This window comes from Zalophus californianus, chromosome 6 (assembly GCF_009762305.2).
Source record: "Zalophus californianus isolate mZalCal1 chromosome 6, mZalCal1.pri.v2, whole genome shotgun sequence".
Classification (NCBI taxonomy): Eukaryota; Metazoa; Chordata; class Mammalia; order Carnivora; family Otariidae; genus Zalophus; species Zalophus californianus.
Window position 1 is genome coordinate 118,529,133 of NC_045600.1, and position 19,130 is coordinate 118,548,262.

At 39.8% G+C, this 19,130-nt stretch overlaps 1 protein-coding gene across 2 annotated transcripts in view; it reads left to right on the forward strand.

Annotated features, from left to right (window-relative positions):
• The window catches only part of OCA2 (OCA2 melanosomal transmembrane protein), a 526,634-nt gene that overhangs the window by 188,955 nt on the left and 318,549 nt on the right, over nucleotides 1-19,130 (forward strand). For both annotated transcript variants that reach the window (XM_027572901.1, XM_027572904.1), the window contains exons 17-18: nucleotides 724-781; nucleotides 3,682-3,790. In XM_027572901.1, the coding sequence (XP_027428702.1) occupies nucleotides 724-781; nucleotides 3,682-3,790 (167 nt within the window). The remainder of the gene's footprint in view (nucleotides 1-723; nucleotides 782-3,681; nucleotides 3,791-19,130) is intronic.

Consider the following 19,130-nt stretch of genomic DNA (forward strand, 5'->3'; position numbering starts at 1 on the left):
TTGTAAATATAACATAACCTCATTGTGGAAAAAGTATAGAAAAGTAGACAGTGAAAAGAGGTAAACAAATTTATGCCGTCATTCCCCTTGTTCAAGTTTTGGTCAGTGTTCTTCTGACGTTCCCTATGCTCACACTCACACGTATACATGCTTGCACACACCTCATTAACATTCCATTTATTTCCTATTGTTATGGAACCTGGACTGGACCACCTGACAGAAGAACCCAGTGGCACCCCGAGAACTTGGAGGATAAGAGGTTTATTTAATGCTGGCGGAATGCCGGTGGGCTCAGGGGAGAGTGGTCTCCAAAGGTCTGAGCCCTGAGCGCAAACAAAGGGGGTAATTTATGCAGTTCTACTTCTGCATCCTGGGCACTCTTGGCCCGCGAGAAGCAGAGCAGAGAGAAGAACCCTAAAGAGCCCCGGGGCAGGGGCTGAGACTCCCTTGTTGGTTCGGTCAGCCATCTTAGGACACAGATGTTTCCTTATCACTATGTACTTTTCTTTGGAAATATAGATGGAGCATTTTTCCCAATCCATAAACCCAGCTCCACTGGTCACCTTCCATGACCAGGTGTGCACTGTTACGCGGCTACCTTAGGTATCAGTGGGTGGTGTCCAGGCCAGAGGTCCATGCTGAATGTGCGGCTGACTGCTGCCTTGCTGATCTCACTGCTCAATGTCACCAGGAAAATAATGAGTCTGTCTTTTTCTCCTTTAGACAAATCTCACAGGAAGATAAAAATTGGGAGACCAATATCCAGGAACTACAAAAAAAGGTATTGTGGTTTCTTCTCTCAGGAATTTCTGATTCACCTCTTGCTTCACACAGAGATAAAACTGAAAGTGATTTCTCTTTTTATTCCTATAGCTGTACACAAGAGAGATAAGTTAGGAGTTAATGGGGAGTTAATGGGGAAAATAATTTTCCTGACATTTTCCAAAATCATTATTTTGTCCAGAAATTGAAAAGTTAAAATTTTTATATTTCTTTTGTGATAGGGTGGCCCTTTCTATGGTTAATGTAGCTGCAGAGAAAGTTGGCTGGGTGCCTCTGGCTCTTGGAGCTCTTCTTGATCCTAAAAGGCAGGTGTCATGTTTCCCATTGTGTGGATGAGGAGGTGGAGGTAGGGACAGGTGGGGCACGCTGTGTGAGATGGAGAAGTGTTAGGGACAGAGATGTAGTGTGTGTGTACGTTCTGTCATATGGCTCTCACTTCTGGTGGGCACACATAGTGCCCTCTCCTAGCCAAGAGAACTCTTCTCCAGATCTGCTTGGAGACGTTTGTATCTTTGTGATCTTTCAAATCCCCGTAGTTTCTTTTCTAGGGAGAGGGTGAGTGCCCACTTTCTTATTACGATCAGAACATTTTATCTCTTTCTAAAGGAAATTTAGACATGGGGGTCCTGGTGAGTAATGTGTTCTTTGGGTCTCTTCCCAGTCTCTGTCCCATTGAGATGGTTAGGGTTGGGAAAGAGGGGTGTGGCTATGACCCTTTTCTGGGCCCCAGGTTTATGCAGACCCTGACTGCTTTGCTAGACCATGTAGTGCTGGCTGTGAGTTGGGGAAGAGACTGTGTACCTCTCTGTATACCTGGCTGAATGAGGATTGAGGAGAGGTGGAAGGGACAAGCAAAGGAGCTTGTACTGAATCTAGGAGTCCTCAACTGTGATAGCTCCACATACCTAAAATAAGAAAATTTAATAGACACCCAAAATAACAGATAAGCACAAACTCTGCATCATCTCCACTTGTACCAGCCAAGTGATGCTGGGAATGTTCTTTGACCTGCCTGCTCCCTCCATTTTCAATTCTGGAAATGCCCATGGTAATACCTACTTTCTGTGATTAACATGGCTGCACAGAAGGTTTGTGGTGTCTCCCCTCACAACAGGTGGGTGCCATGCCCTTTTTCTCTTAATTCACCATCACAGACTAATCGAGCAAAACTGGCCTTCCTTGGAGGTGGAAGGGGGAGATGAGTTGGCTTGCGGCCAGCTCAGCCACAAGCTTTGGCAGTAGGTGAGGAAGGAGGACAGATGCTCAGGAGGTGGCCCACATGATCTGTAAACAGGGGGCCAGGGGCTGCAGCCAGAGCCAGTGCAACATGGAGGAATTTATGACAACAACTCTAACTGCATGATCAGAGAAATCCAGAGAGAAAATCTATACCTATGTGCAGATCTCTCTATCTCTATACCTATCTCTACCTCTGTCTCTCTTTCTATCCATGTACATACCCATAAAATCTGTCTCTCTCTATATATCCATATTTATACCCATATCTATACTTTATCTAATTCCAGATAGACGTAGACATAGACAGATAGACAGATGTACTGGTGGGACATGACACTGTTGTCAGTTCACATGGTGGAGCGTGATTCACACAGGGGCCTGGTTGGGTGGGGCAAGACAAGTCAGTGCCCATCTGCACAGGTTTTCTGGGACTTCGCTCCCTTCCCCAGCTCCACACAGCCGTGGCCCTCAGAGCATAGCACCCTCTGGGAACCTTGCCCATCTTGCTCTGTGGCTCAGGCCCACTGGAAGAAGGTCTGCACCTCTGAGGTTAATGAAGGTACTATAGAGCCTTCTGGCACCTCCCCTCACCCCTGAACAACTTGTCAGGCTCCCAGAGGCATCATCTTGGTGATTAGGGCACTGTCAGGCACCTTCCAGGGTCCCTGTGAACATGAAAGGATATAGTAAGAACCTCAGCAGGAGTCATGTTATTGCAAGAACATGTTAACCTCAGCGCCACTATGAACAGGGATTTGTGTAATAGGAGGAAAGTTGAATTAAAAGGATAGGGGAATGGAGGGAGATCTGAAAGGGGAGAAATCAGAGAGGAAGATGAACCATGAGAGACTATGGACCCCAGGAAACGAACTGAGGGTTTCAGAGGGGAGGGGGCTGAGTGGGGATGGGGTAACAGGGTGATGGGTATTAAGGAGGGCACATGTTATAATGAGCACTGGGTGTTATACCTAACTAATGAATCATTGAACATTACATCAAAAACTAATGATGTACTACACAGTGGCTAACTGAACATAAAAAAAAAAAAGAAAGGGTATAAGCATATAGCACCTGTGGAAATGCATGGCCAGGGCCCTGGAAGTTATGTTGTTTCTCCAGTGATTTTGCCAACATCTCATCTAATGCTTGTGGTGGGACTGGGAGCACTTTCTTCATCACATTAAGAAGTCATTTAGTCAGGTGTTCTATAAAAGGATTGTGCTATATATATATATTTAAAAATTTTATTCACTTATTGGAGAGAGAGAGAAAGAGAGAGAGAGAGAGCATGACTGGGGAGAAGGGGCAGAGGGAGAGGGAGAAGCAGACTCCCCGCTGAGCAGCAGGTCCAATGTGGGGCTCGATCCCAGGACCCTGAGATGAAGGTAGACCTTAACAGACTGAACCATCCAGGCACCCCATGTACTATATTTTAAATTTATTGTGTTTATTTTTAATAAAGATTTTGAATGCTGTAATCCCAAATCTGTACAGTCTTCCTTATAATGCATTACCTTATAATCTTCTTTCAAGTTCAAGATGTTATATTTTTCATCTTAAAGAGAATTTGTAGTGATTCAAGTCATGTAGGATGATGGACACATTGCAGGAAGCAGAAGATACTATCCAGTAAATGAGTTGTGTTTTCTTTTCTCACAGCACAGGATATCAGACAAGATTCTGCTCACCAAATGCCTGATGGTGTTGGGATTTGTTATCTTCATGTTCTTTCTCAATTCATTTGTCCCTGGTGTTCATCTTGATCTTGGTGAGTCTAATTTTTTGTTACGTTTTGTTGATAGGCTTTGCAATTGCTATCACAGTCTGCAAGGGAAGATTTCAAAACTTGTTCCTAGACATTGGTGAGGAGGGCTGATGTGGAGTGTGGCCAGCCTTTGATGGAAAGAAGGAAACCTTTATCCACTACCTCTCTTTTTGTTTTCTGGGAGAGAGGGAGAGGGAAAAAGAGAGGGAGGGAGGGAGAGAAAGAAGGAGATGCATCTCCAGCCCCTAGTGTCTCAGTGCATGGGTCCTCAGCCCTTTCAGGGTTTAACATTAGAAGAAATATAAAGTAGAGTCAATATTATCATCTCTCTTATACTTGATAACCAGATCTGTAAATTGTTGCTTGAGAAGAACCCCCAGAAGAGACAGGAGGTACCATCAACAAGGTCATAGTCTTGCAGTTTGTGCAACTTGACATGAGGATTAGATGAGGGACTGAAAGGGCCAGGGGAGTGCAAGAGGTCTACAAAACTCCCCTGCCCCCTATGGTGCATCCATTTTCCCCACAGAGCAGAACCCCTTCTCCCACCCTCTCCCATAGGTTTCTCTTCTCTTGTTTTCCTGGTGCTATGGCTCTCACTTTCCACTTTCTCAAGTCCTGTGTCAAGGTTGCACGGCCTGTCCCCCCCGGAGACATGCTGTCTTGCAGATTGGGCTCACCACATATCTTGTTAACCCCGACATCCTTCCACTCTTCATCAGTATTTTCCACATTCCTTAGGTTTTTCTTACTGATTTAGCAATTATCTCTATTGGTGTTATTACTTAAAACAAAACAAAACCCAAACGACTTCCAAAATGCACCTCACATGAATGTATAGATTTATGAGAAAGATAAATTTGAAGTCCTTTCAAGGAATATTTTTTTATAACCAAAGCTTTATGGTTTTCCTTCAAAAGGAAGCTCTATTAAGATATATTAAATTTCTTTTTATAAAAATTTGATTTACTGCAACATTTGAAGAATATAATTTTTATAGAAAGCAAAGCCTCTTTGTAAAATGATGGATAATGTGAGCAAGTTTCAGTTATTCACACCATGGCATTGCTCCTTTGGATCTAGGCTACCATCAGAAATCTTTATTGTAGATTAATTTCCCTTTTCTGTCATATGTAGAAAGACACATTGCTAGAGTCTTTACACATAGTACGTGATGTACATGCTTTTGACTGGGTGTCCAGCTTTATATCATGTGTTCAGAACCTCTCAGAATTTATTTCCTTAAATAATCTCAATCTAATTTTCCAGGCAGCCTGGGCTGGGTTCTAAGCTGACAAGTGTTCTTTATCCACAACTGAGAGCCAATCCATATAGAATCCTGATGTAATAAAGAATGCCCAAGCTAGACTGGTAAAAATGTCATGAATTTTAATTTTATTTGGTGTATTACATCTAGAAATTATTGTTGCAATGTAATTATTTTGAATTACACTGCAGACATAATGTAATTTTAGCATTATAAAGCTTTAAGAGGTGGTCACCACAGGTAATTAAGCAAATACAATAAAACTGGTGTTTTGTGGGCAGGAGGGTTCCATTAGATAATTCTTTTGGGTATTTACGGGATATTTTGTTTCTAATTTTATTTGGGATCACACTATAAATGAACATAGCATGCATTTTAAAGACTAAAAAATATATGGAAGTTTGCATGCAATATTTTTAGCATTTGGCAAGTGATCACTCTATAAATAACAATACTTTAAAAATTTAGTCATATCTTTAACTATATGGACTTTAAAAAATCTTGATTACTGCAAAACATGTTATTTTAGCCTGAGAAGTTGACACTTTTTATTAAGATGTTACCTCTCTTTTTGTACGGTTGTTGCATCTGTGATCAAGGAACTTCTTTATTGCTTTTAATTTTATGTTTTCAGTTAGGGTTTGTGAAGAAATGATTTTATCTGGGGATCCTGGAATACGTAACTCAGATATTCTACCTGCTGATGGGAACAGGAACAAAACTGATACAAGATCTGCCCAGGGCTTCAGTCAGTAGATCTGACCATTTATTTTTGGTGAATTGCTGTTTTGAATGTGATGTGCTGTGTAAATTGAGCATAATACAATATGATGTCATATAACATGAGGTGATGTCACATCACACAATGTACATCATGAAACACGTGACATTATATAAAACAGCATAATATCAGATGATAAACTGGTGTCATATAACACTGTGTACAATGTGACATCACATAATTACAATGTGGTGTCATATAACATCAGATCATACCATGTAACAAAACATAGCATCATATAACACATTCCTTCATTTAAACATCATAACCTAAACACAGCATTAACTCTCATCCTCTTTTTCTTTATTTTATTTTTTTAAGTTATCATAGAGAAAAACTGAGTTTTCCTTTTGGTACAAAATTTTATGAATTTTAACAAAGATGTAAATTTATGTAACCACCACTACAATTGGAATATAGAACAGTTCCATTGCCCCAAAAAACTTGTGTTATCCTTTTGTAATCACCCCGGCCTCAATCCCAGCAACTCCTGATTTGTTCTCTATCCCTACAGTTTTGTCTTTTAGACGATGTCTAACACATGTAATCAGACTTCATGCAACCTTTCACTTTTCTCACACAGCATAACACCTTTCAGATTCATCCAAGTTGCTGTGTGTATCAATAGTTCATTTGTTTTGTTGCTCAGTAGACTTCTGTGGTATGGATACATTTTGTTTTTCCATTCACCCATTGAAGGACATTTGGATTGGTTCCAGTTTTTGGTGATTGTAAGTAGAGCCAACATTTGGCATGGTTAGACACCCTCCCCTGGAGTTCCAAGCACCTTAGATCAAGAACTCACATGTTATTCTAATTATTTGTTTGTGTCTCTGTCCCCTAATATCCCCTTGCCCTAGCTAGACTCAAGGGCGTGGTCCTTGTCTGCTAAACTTTTCTCTCCTCAGTGCCTTGTATAAATGCCCCACACATTAATAGATACAAGATATAGGGTTCTAGAATGCATGAACAAACTTCTTGATTCTTTCTTTTTAAATTATCGATAGGTTTTTTAATTTAAACAATGCAGAAAATAACAAAAAGATAAAAGTTGCTACTTAGAATACTATGTGACTTCCAAAGTGAATATCATATTCTCTACTTTTCAGAGAAAAACAATGTTCACAGTTTTGTCCATATTCTTCCCTATTTTGTAATATTACATTATTTATTTATCTAGATTATTTATCAGTCACCTATGTATCTATGTCACTAATTTCTATAGTCACATTGTCTATAGTGAACTACATCTCTTTTTTTCCATTTATGTATCATACAAATGTGATCATATCAGTGTAGAGACCTACTTCATTCTCTTTTAATGACTACACGTACTCTATTGTATGGATACACCATATACAATTCAGTGAGACTCCTATTAAAAATTAAATTGTTTTCCATTTTTATGCCATTACCATGATACTGCAATGTACTTCCTTGTACATATGTGACTGACCAGCTGTACTTTGAATTTTTAACATATTTTGCTATGTTCTCTGTTGGTTTGTCACTTTTTTCTTTTTCTTTTTTTTAGGCTTTAGTGATACTTTATTTTTTAAAATTAATTAATTAATTTTTAAAAAATATTTTTTATTTATGACACAGAGAGAGATAGAGAGAGAGCAAGCACAAGCAAGGAGAGCAGCAGGCAGAGGGAGAGGGAGGAGCAGGCTCCACGCTGAGCAGTGACCCCAATGTGGGGCTCGATCCTAGGACCCAGGGATCATGACCTGAGCCGAAGGCAGACGCTTAACCAACTGAGCCACCCAGGCGCCCCTAAAATTATTTTATTTTTATTAACATATAATGTACTATTTGTTTCAGGGGTACAGGTCTGTGATTCATCAGTCTTACACAATTCACAGTGCTCACGATAGCACATACCCTCCCAATGTCCATCACCCAGCCACCCCATCCCTCCCACCCCGCTCCACTCCAACCCTCAGTTTGTTTCCTGAGATTAAGAGTCTCTTATGGTTTGTCTCCCTTTCTGGTTTCGTCTTGTTTCATTTTTTTCTTCTCTTCCCCTATGATCCTCTGTCTTGCTTCTCAAATTCTGCATATCAGTGAGATTGTATGATAATTATCTTTCTCTGATTGACTTATTTGGCTTAGCATAATATCCTCTAGTTCCATCCATGTTGTTGCAAATGGCAAGATTTTGGTTTTTTTGATGGCTGCATAATATTCCATTGTATATAATACCACATATTCTTTATCCATTCATCTGTTGATGGACATCTTGGCTCTTTCCAGTTTGGCTATTGTGGACATTGCTGCTATAAACATTGGGGTGCACGTGTCCCTCCGGATCACTACATCTGTATCTTTGGGGTAAATACCCAGTAGTGCAATTGCTGGATCGTAGGTAGCTCTATTTCCAACTTTTTGAGGAACCTCCATACTGTTTTCCAGAGTGGTTGCACCAGCCTGCATTCCCACCAACAGTGTAGGAGGATTTCCCTTTTCCTCATCCTCGCCAACATCTGTCATTTCCTGACTTGTTGATTTTAGCCATTCTGACTGGTGTGAGGTCTTCTTATTGATTCTTATAGATTCCAACTTAATTATGAGAATTTTAGATGTGGCTGACTCAGCCTAGGTTCTCTAGAGAGCAAAGCCTGGGCGAAGGCTTGTGTGTGGGTTTTTCATTGGGAAGTATGATTCCAGGGAAGAGAAGTGAAGGATAAGGAGGCAGAGTAGTGTCAGGTGAATGTGATAACCACTACACTGTGGAAACATGGAAGCACAATAGTGAAGAGAGGATGCCAAAACAAGACTGCATCATCATATGGCCACTAATGTGGGCCACTGGTGGCTCCATCCCATAGGATTGTCTGAGAAGAAGTATAGAATATGTCTCAGGTCTGTCCATGGGGTTGCATGGGAGAGGGTGCATTTACCTATTGGCTCCATTAGCCATTGGTTCAAGTTCTATGGAACGCTAACTTGCACATGTATACAGCTGATACATGCATGAAGGTCAAGCAGCAGAAAGGCTACAGTTGGGAAGTAGGTGCATGGATTTAGGGACAGATTCAGTCAGGGTACATCTGTATGAGGGCACATCCACACAGAGCTGGCTACTGCCACAGACTTTATGTGAGAGACAGGAGAACTTTGAGGGACCTAAAGGTGCAAGAGGTGCTACAATAGTGAAGAAAGAAAAGGGACCTGGTTACAATTTATGTGCATCTGGCAAAGAGATAGTTCCCCAATGTGCAAGGATCTTTATCTCACAGCATATGTTAGAATTAACTCTAGTCTGCTCAGTTGGTACACAGAGGAAACTCTTGCTACCAGATATGTTTCAAAATTCTGATATCTTTGTTTGTATTTTACAAGGAGAATTCAATGTACATACTGAATTGTATATAATGTAACACCCCCAAGAGGTTCAGAGCCAGCATCTTATCATCTAAGCTTTAATATTGCTGCAGTGAAACATGAATACTTACACAAGGTGGGATAAATTAAGACCATAAATTGCCTCATTTTAGTTCAAGTCAGGTTTTATTGAATTTTAACATAAAACTTATAAAAATTTTTGCTTTATCTGAACTTTAGGATTTCAGAATCATGGATAATTGATTAGTAAACTGTAAGAATCAGTGAACCAGCGTTAAAATGTCTTTGGCCTTACAATTTATAACCTTGATCAGGAGTTTTCTAGGTCTCCTCTTTGATAATTAGTTTAGAATGTCCCCCTAAGTTCTCTCACAATATATTTGATTAGATTTCAGTTTTGGAGGTTTTTCTGTAATTATTTCCCTGATTATGGTTTCAAAATTGCTAGTGTTTTTACTGTCCCTTTGTGTCCTATTGTTGAACAAATAAAACAACTTACTTGATCAGTCTTAAGCAAAATAAAGGTTATTGAAGGATACTGGGCTCACTGGCAGACTGCAAGGGATGATTGGTCCTGGGCAGTGGGCAGACTCAGGAAAAAGAAAGGCATCCAGACAAAGGGCATGCTCCCGATTCCCAAACACTCTCCATTCTATTCTCATAGCCTCGTGCTTCTCCATGCACCATTTTCTCATCTTTTTTCTGTTCACAGCAGAACAGAGATGATCTCATTACTTTCCTGATTTGTAGAATCTCACTTTCAGCAACACAGAGGGAAAAAGTTATTTTGAATCCCAGATTCCCCGGTGAAGAGTCTGATTGGCCCAGACTGGATTAGCTTCCTTTTCTAACCTAGAAATTATGACCAGGACAAGGGCCACATGTTTTATAATGGAGGGGCTGGAGGTATAGTTCTTAGAGGAAGGGGGTCATTGTGAGCTGGACAGACATCTCCAAAGCTTCCTAATATATTTCCCAGGTACTCTGATTTCTGGTAAGTAATTCATTTCAGTTACATCATTCATTTATTAATTCAGTTATCCATTCATGCATTTGTACAACAAATGCAAGTGGTGGTGTAGGGCCTGGGTATAGTGTAGTGAACATAAAAACTATGTCAGTGCTCTCATTGGTCTCTCATTATAGAGGGGAGGTCTGTATTGATTCACATGAGGTGCATTGAGAATTACACAGCTAATTAAGACACAGATCTTCAGAACTCTCACAGTTCGTTGTAGAGGCAGGACAAGGGTACCAAGTTATAAAGCCAAATATGATAACTTCCATAATCAAGGGACAGATGAACTGTTATTGCTGTCAAAATTAAATAGCTAGAAATAGGGGAGAAGGAAATGGAATAGGAGGAGGAAGAAGAAGAAGGGGAGGAACAGGAAGAGGAAGAGTTGGAAGAGATCATATCCAATTGAAAAGGCAAGGAAATGCCTCTTGGAGGAGGCAGCATTTTTCATGGACTTTGACAAAAGAATATGATTCCAAAGGTTGGGGATGAGATTAAAGATTTCACCCAGATGGAAAAAACTGAGCAAATACAAAGCAGCAAGTGACCCTTGTAGAACTTCCAATAAAAAAAACAGAAACATTTGTCCCATGGTGACCCATGGTGTATGCCTGGCAACTGGTTGATGGTGTCCCAAGAGGTAGGTCAGCAGCACCCTTCATGCTGGGCAGGTGGTTCAGAAATGTTATTCCAAGTAAGCTCAGACACTCACCAGCCCATAACATGGATCTGTTCTTTTATGGCTGAGAGGATTTGACCAGGTTGTCTTCTAGCTCATGTGTTATCAAAACATAAACTTAGACTGATACTGTGAAATGTTACATTTTAACAAGGAGACAAATGCATTAGTTTGAAATAAGTGTTGTAACTGTGGAGGGGACAGTATATTTGGATCTTGGGGTTAGTCAAAGGGTTTGAGTGTTTCATAGCATCATGCTGTGAGTGCCTGTGAGTGACAGATGAGGAACTGAAACTTCAATTAAGTCACTTGACTACCCTGTCAGTGAGGGCTGAGATGATCTAGTTTTGAGGGTCTTCTCAAGACTCTGCTGCCTCAAAGAAAGACTTCTTCCTATGGCCTCAAAGTAGATCTAAAGGAATGGCGGCACTCACCTGAGTTGTAAGGATACACACAAACACACACACACACACACACACACACACACACGGCAATTGTTACATGAAGTTAGTGTCAACCTGATAATAGAAACATTTAAATCCCTAGATAGTTCCTTTCTAGTTTTTATCAAGTATTCATCTTAAATGAATGTAAATATCCACATGATTATTTTGGAATGACAATAAATATAACAAATAGGTCTTGGCTTTTAAGAATCAATTAGAGTAAAGTGCCTGTTTTCCTTACTAATCTTACCATGGATAAAATTACCATATTCCCCATGACACTGCAGAAATGAAATTGAGAGAGAGAGGTGAGGGAGAGGAAGGAAGAGGAAGAGAGAAAGGGAGCAGGTGAGATGAGAGAGAGAGAGAGAGAGAGGGAGAGAGAGAGAATGGATTAGATTTTTTTTATTGAGATCTAGAATTCACATACCATAAATTTCATCCTTTAATGTGTATAATTCGGCGTTTTTTTGTATATTCACAAAGTTGTGTAACCATTGCCACTTCCAGGACATTTTCCTCACCCTCAAATAACCCCACACCAATTAGCAGTCACCATGTCCCCTCACACCCTGCATCGCACCTCCTTCCAATAATTCCACTTTCTGCCTGTATGGACTTGCCTATTACGGCATGGGATCTTTTGTGTCTTAGCATAATAATTTCAAGATTCATCCATGTTGCAGGATGGTTTACTACTTCATTACTTTTTATGGCTGAATAATATTCCATTTTCTAAGCTATGCCATAATTTGTTTATCTATTAATTGACTGATGGACATTTTGGTTTTTTTCCACTTTTTGGTTGTTATGAATGATGCCACTTGAACATTTGTGTATGAGTTTTTGTGTGGACATATGTCTTCAGTTCTCTTGGATATATGCCTACGAATGGAATTGCTGGGTCATATGGCAATTCTGCATAACTTTTTGAGGAACTGATAGATTGTTCTCCATAGCACCTTTAATTTTACATTCGCAACAGCATTGGATGAGGGTTCCAATTTCTCCACATCCTCACCAACACTTGTTATTATCTATATTTTTGATTATCTGCTTTCTTCAGGGTGCGAAGTAGTATTTCATTACGTTAATGAGATGGCTAATGGCTAATGTTGTTGGGCATCTTTTCATGTGCTTGTGGCCATTTGTGTATCTTCTCTGGAGAAATGTCTATTAAAACACTTTACCCATTTTAATTTATTTATTTATTTAAAATGTTATTTTATTATGTTATGTTAGTCATCATACATTATATCATTAGTTTTTGATATAGTGTTCCATGATTCATTGTTTGAGTATAACAATCAGCCCTTTACCCATTTTTAAACTGGCTTGTCTTTTTGTTGTTGTTGAGTTATAAAGTTCTTCATATAGTCTGGATACTAGCCCCTCGTCAGGTATATGATTAGTAAACATTTTCATTTATTCTGTGGATTTTCTTTTTGCTTTCTTGATGGTGTCCTTTGAAGCACAAAAGTTTTTATTTTGAGGAAGTCCAATTTATCTGTTTCTTTTGTTCCTTGTGCTTTTGAGGTTATGTCTAACAAACCATTGCTTAATCCAAGGTCATGAAGATATGTACCTCCGCTTTCTTCTAGTGTTTTATAATTTTCGATCTTCCATTTAGGTCTATGATCCATTATTTTCATATAAAGTGTGAGGGAGGTGTCTTTTCTTTTTTTTAAAGCTTTCTCCCACCGTTTTATTGAGAAATAATTGACACATTGCTGTATGAGTTTAAGGCATACAGAATGACAATTTGACTTATGTGTTTTGTGAGATGATTACTACAATAGGTTCAAATAAAATTTATTTTCTCATGTAGATAAAATAAAAACAAAAGAAGGAAGAAAGTAATAAAGGAAGAAAAATTTCCTCCTGTGATGAGAACTCTCATTTACTCTTGTAACAATTTTTGTATATATCATACAGCAGAGTTAGCTATTGCTTCATATTGTACATTTTATCCCTAGTACTTATTTATTTTTTGGTGAATAATTCAATCTCTTTAATCCAATAGATATATTCAGGTTTTTTATTTCTTCTTCAGTCAGTTTCAGTAGTTTGTGTCTTTCTAGGAACTTGTCCACTCTATCTAGGTTATCAAATTAAATTTTTTTCATAGCATTACAGGCATATCTCAGAGATATTGTGGATTCAGTTCCAGACCACTGCCATAAAGCAAATATCACAATAAAGTGAGTTAAATGAATTTTTTGGTTTCCCAGCACATATGAAAGTTATGTTTACACTGTAGTCTATTAAGTGTGCAATAGCATTGTCTAAAAAAAGTGTACATACTTTAATTTAAAAATATTGCTAAAAAATGTCAACCATAATTTGAGCTTTCAATGGGTCATGATTACTGGTCACAGATTAACATAACAAATAATAATAATATAAACGCTTGAAATATTGTGAGAATTACAATAATGTGACACAGAGACATGAAGTGAGCAAATACTGTTGGAAGAATGGTGCTGATAGACTTGCTGGATACAGGTTGCCACAAACAATTTGTAAAAAATTCAGTGTCTGCAAAACACAATAAAGTGAAATGCAATAAGATGAGGTTTGCCTGTGTGTTATAATCTTTTTAAATTCAGTAAGGTCTGTGGTAATGTCCCTACTTTTCTTGCTCAGTCTAGCTAAAGGTTTGTCAAGTTTGTTGCTCTTTTGGTTTTTGATCATCTCTATTATTTTTCTATTCTTTGTTTGATTTATTCCCACTCTCATTTTTATTAGTTACTTTCTTCTGCTTGCTTTAGGTTTAGTTTGCTCTTTTTTTTTTCTAGTCTTAACATAGAAGATTAGATTATCCACCTGAGACCTTTCCTCTTTTTGAATGAAGGTATTTACAGCTATAAATTTCCTTCTTAGCATTATGTTGATGCATCCAAACTTTTTGTTTTGTGTTTTCATTTCCATTCATCTCAAGTATTGTCTAATTTTATTATGATTTCTTCTTTGACCCATTGGTTTAAAGTGTGTTGTTTACACAGGGAAGATTAGTCCCTTTTTAAGCTCTGGCTTAAAAACCAGAGGGGCTGAATTCTGTGAGATACAAAACTGGTGGTACTTGGAGCCTGGAGCTTTAAAAGTCTGCTGAGTCAGCACAGGGTGATCTCAGGAAACAAATTGAGGGTTGCTGGAGTGGTGGGGGGTGAGAGGGATGGGGTGGCTTGGTGATAGACACTGGGGAGCGTATGTCCTATGGTGAGTGCTGTGAATTGTGTACGACTGATGAGTTGCAGATCTGTACCTCTGAAACAAATAATACATTATATGTTAAAAAAAAAAAGAAGATAGTAGGAAGGGAAAAATGAAGGGGGGGAAATTGGAAGGGGAGACGAACCATGAGAGATTATGGACTCTGAGAAATAAACTGAGGGTTCTAGAGGGGAGGGGGGTGGGTGGATGGGTTAGCCTGGTGATGGGTATTAAAGAGGGCACGTACTGAATGGAGCACTGGGTGTTATATGCAAACAATGAATCATAGAACACTACATCAAAAACTACTGATGTAATATATGGTGATTAACATAACATAATAAAATAAAATTTAAAAAAATGTCTGCTGCTGAGTCAGCACAGGGTGAGCTGAAAGGTGAGAGATAGCTAGGTTGCTGCCCTTAAAGAGACAGCAGCTTGTATGGAGAGGCAACATAAAAACTTCTCTGAAAACAAGGGAACTGGCAGGCACCATTTTCCTCCACCAGTCCCTAGCATTAACACAGAGCCAACTGTGAGAAGCTGGGCTGCATAGATACTTGCTACCTAACCCACTAGCAATGTACCACGTGCATGAGTTCTCCTGAGGACTAACCTACTCCAAGCCTGCTAGCCTTGGCCCTGAGCTCAGGGCAAATTTTGTTAAAGCTGCACATGCTCCCCAATCAGATACTGGGTGCATAGCTGCTACAGGGCATCATGTACATCCTCCATGGTGCCTAGCCATGTGCCCCCACCACTGTCCTACACTGCACCTAGTCATGCACCTCCAGCTACCCTCACATGCCACACTCAGCCATGTGCCCCAGCCACTGATTCATGCTATGCCTAGGCACCCTTACATGCAGCACCCAGCTGCTCACCCATAGCAGCCATAGCACACTGCTCAGTCACACACCCCAGCCACATTTGCGTGCTGCACCCAGCAGCCAAGTGCACAGCTGCCACCACCCAGCCACCACCCTGCACACCCAACTGCACACTCCCAGTCACCCTCATGTGCCAGGCCCAGCTGTGCCTAGCCTTGCATCCCTGACAGCCCTGGCATGCAGCCCTACCACCATAGTGCTTCAAGGGATACAGTTATAGGACGAGTGGACCAGCAAAAATTTTGCTATACTGCTGCCCTGTTTACAAGTTCTCCAGCTGGCACACCTCCTCAGATTTGGCCTGCCTCTGGTACCACTAACACCACAGAGAGCAAGCACAGCCCACAAGTTAGTCAGGGCAGATGACTGCATTGAAAGAAAAAGTGACTCCAGACACAACAGCAGGGGGTAAGTAACACACATAGGATACTTTCCTTAAGTGTCAGGTTCTAGTGAACAGGCGACAAACCACTATAGGGACTCCAGGACCTCTTCTTCATAAAACCATCATTTTCAAGAGCAGAAGACACAGCTGACTTTCTTAACACACAGAGGCAGACACAGAGTTAGATAAAATGAGGAGACAGAGAAATTTAGCCCAAGTGAAAGAACAGCACAAGGCCATGGCTACAGATCTAAGCAAAACAGATCTGAGTAATATGCATGAGAGAATTTAAAGCAATGATAATATACTCCCTGGACTTGAGAAAAAAGTGGAAGACATCAGTCAGACTCTTAACACATAGATAAAGAATAACATAACAGAGATAAAGGGCACAATAAACAAAATAAGAATCAAGGTTGATGGAAAAACAGCAGGCTGGAAGAAGCAGAGGAACAAATTAGTGACCTAGACGCTAGAATAATGGAAAGTAGTCAAGCTGAACAAAGGAGAGAGATAAGAATTATGCAAAATGAGAATAGACTTAAGGTACTCAGTGACTCCATCAAATGTAATAGCATTTGTATTATAGGAGTCCCAGAAGAAGAGAGAAAAGTGGGCATAAAATGTATTTGAAGAAATAATAGCTGAAAACCTCCCTAATCTGGGGAAGGAAACAGATATCCAGATCCAGGGGCACAGAGAACCCCCAACAAAATCAACACAAACAGGTCCACACCAAGACATATTGTAATTAAATTGACAAAATATAATAAAGAAAAAATATTAAAAGCAGCAAGACTAAAGAAGTCATTAACTTGCAAGGGAAAACATATAAAGCTAGCAGGAGATTTTTTAAAATTTTTTTATTATGTTAATCACCATACATTACATCATTAGTTTTTGATGTAGTGTTCCATGATTCATTGTTTGTACATAACACCCAGTGCTCCATGCAGAATGTGCCCTCCTCAATACCCATCACCAGGCTAACCCATCCCCCTACCCCCCTCCCCTCTAGAACCCTCAGTTTGTTTTTCAGAGTCCATTGTCTCTCATGGTTCGACTCCCCCTCTGACTTACTCCCCTTCCTTCTTCCACTCCTGCTATCTTCTTTTTTTTTCTTAACATATGTTGCATTATTTGTTTCAGAAGTACAGATCTGTGATTCAACAGTCTTGCACAATTCACAGCACTCACCATAGCCCATACCCTCCCCAATGTCTATCACCCAGCCACCGCATCCCTCCCACCCCCCACCACTCCAGCAACCCTCAGTTTGTTTCCTGAGGTTAAGAATTCCTCATATCAGTGAGGTCATATGATACATGTCTTTCTCTGATTGACTTATTTCACTCAGCATAACACCCTCCAGTTCCATCCACGTTGTTGCAAATGACAAAAATCTCATTTTTTTTGATGGCTGCATAATATTCCATTGTGTATATATACCACTTCTTCTTTATCCATTCATCTCTCGATGGACATCTTGGCTCTTTCCACAGTTTGGCTATTGTGGACATTGCTGCTATAAACATTGGGGTGCATGTACCCCTTTGGATCCCTACATTTGTATCTTTGTGGTAAATACCCAGTAGTGCAATTGCTGGATCGTATGGTAGCTCTATTTTCAACTTTTTGAGGAACCTCCATACTGTTTTCCAGAGTGGTTGCACCAGCTTTCATTCCCACCAACAGTGTAGGAGGGTTCTCCTTTCTCCGCATCCCCGCCAACATCGGTCGTTTCCTGACTTGTTAATTTTAGCCATTCTGATTGGTGTGAGGTGGTATCTCATTGAGGTTTTGATTTGGATTTCCCTGATGCCGAGTGATGTTGAGCACTTTTTCATGTGTCTGTTGGCCATTTGGATGTCTTCTTTGGAAAAATGTCTGTTCATGTCTTCTGCCCATTTCTTGATTGGATTATTTGTTCTTTGGGTGTTGAGTTGGATAAGTTCTTTATAGATTTTGGATACTAGCCCTTTATCTGATATGTCATTTGCAAATATTTTCTCCCATTCTAGCAGGAGATTTTTTAACAGAAATATTGCAAGCCAGAAGATAGTGGCATGATATATTCAAAGTGCTGAATGTGAAAAAGCTGCAGTCAATACTATTCTATCCAGCAAGGCTATCATTTAGAATAGAAGGAGAGATAGGCTCCCAGACAAACAAGAACGAAAGGAGTTCATGACCATTAAACCAGTCCTGCAAGAAATATTAAAGGGGACTATGGGTGGAAAGCAGAGACCAAAAGTAGGAATATAAAGGTAGGAAGCACAAAAACAATAAAAATGAGTATTTTTGTAAAAAATCAGTCAAGGAACTCACAAGATGAAAGGATGTAAAATATGATAACATATACCTAAAATGTGGGAAAGAGAGGAGTAAACAGTGGGTTCAAACTTAAATGACCGTCAACTTAATATAGACTGCTATTGTAGAAGAGGTTATATACAAACCTAATGGTAACCACAAATCAAAAACCACTAATAAATATGGAAAGAAATCCAAATATATCACTAAGAAAATCAACAAACCATGAAAAAGGGAAAGGCAAGAAAGAATAAGAGAAACTCTTCAGAAATAACCACAAAACAAGTAACAAAATGGCACTAACTGCATATATTCTAGTAATTACGCTGAATGTAAATGGACTAAATGCTCCAATCAAAAGACATAGGGTGAGAGAATGGATTAAAAAAAAAAAAAAAACAAGACCCAACTACATACTGCCTACAAGAGACCCATTTTAGATCTAAAGACACCTGCAGATTGAAAGTGAGAGGATGGAGAAACATTTATTGTGTAAATGGAAATCAAAAGAAAGCTGGAGTAGCAATACATATATCAGGCAAAGTAGAATTTAAAACAAAAACAAGAGACAAAAGGGGCGTCTGGGTGGCTCAGTCGTTAAGCGTCTGCCTTTGGCTCAGGTCATGATCTCAGAGTCCTGGGATTGAGCCCCGCATCGGGCTCCCTGCTCAGCGGGAAGCCTGCTTCTCCCTCTCCCACTCCCTCTGCTTGTGTTCCCTCTCTCGCTGTGTCTCTCTCTGTCAAATAAATAAATAAAATCTTAAAAAAAAAAACAAGAGAAAGAAGGACACTATAGGAGGGTGGAGCAAGATGGCAGAGGAGTAGGAGACCTGGATTTCGTCTGGTCTCAGGAATTCAGCTGAGTAGGGATCAAACCATTCTGAACCCCTACGAACTCAACAGGAGACCGAAGAAGAGAGTAGCAACAACTCTCTGAACAGAGAAGCGACCACTTACTGGAAGGCAGGACATGCGGAGAAGTGAATCCAAGGCGATATTCGGG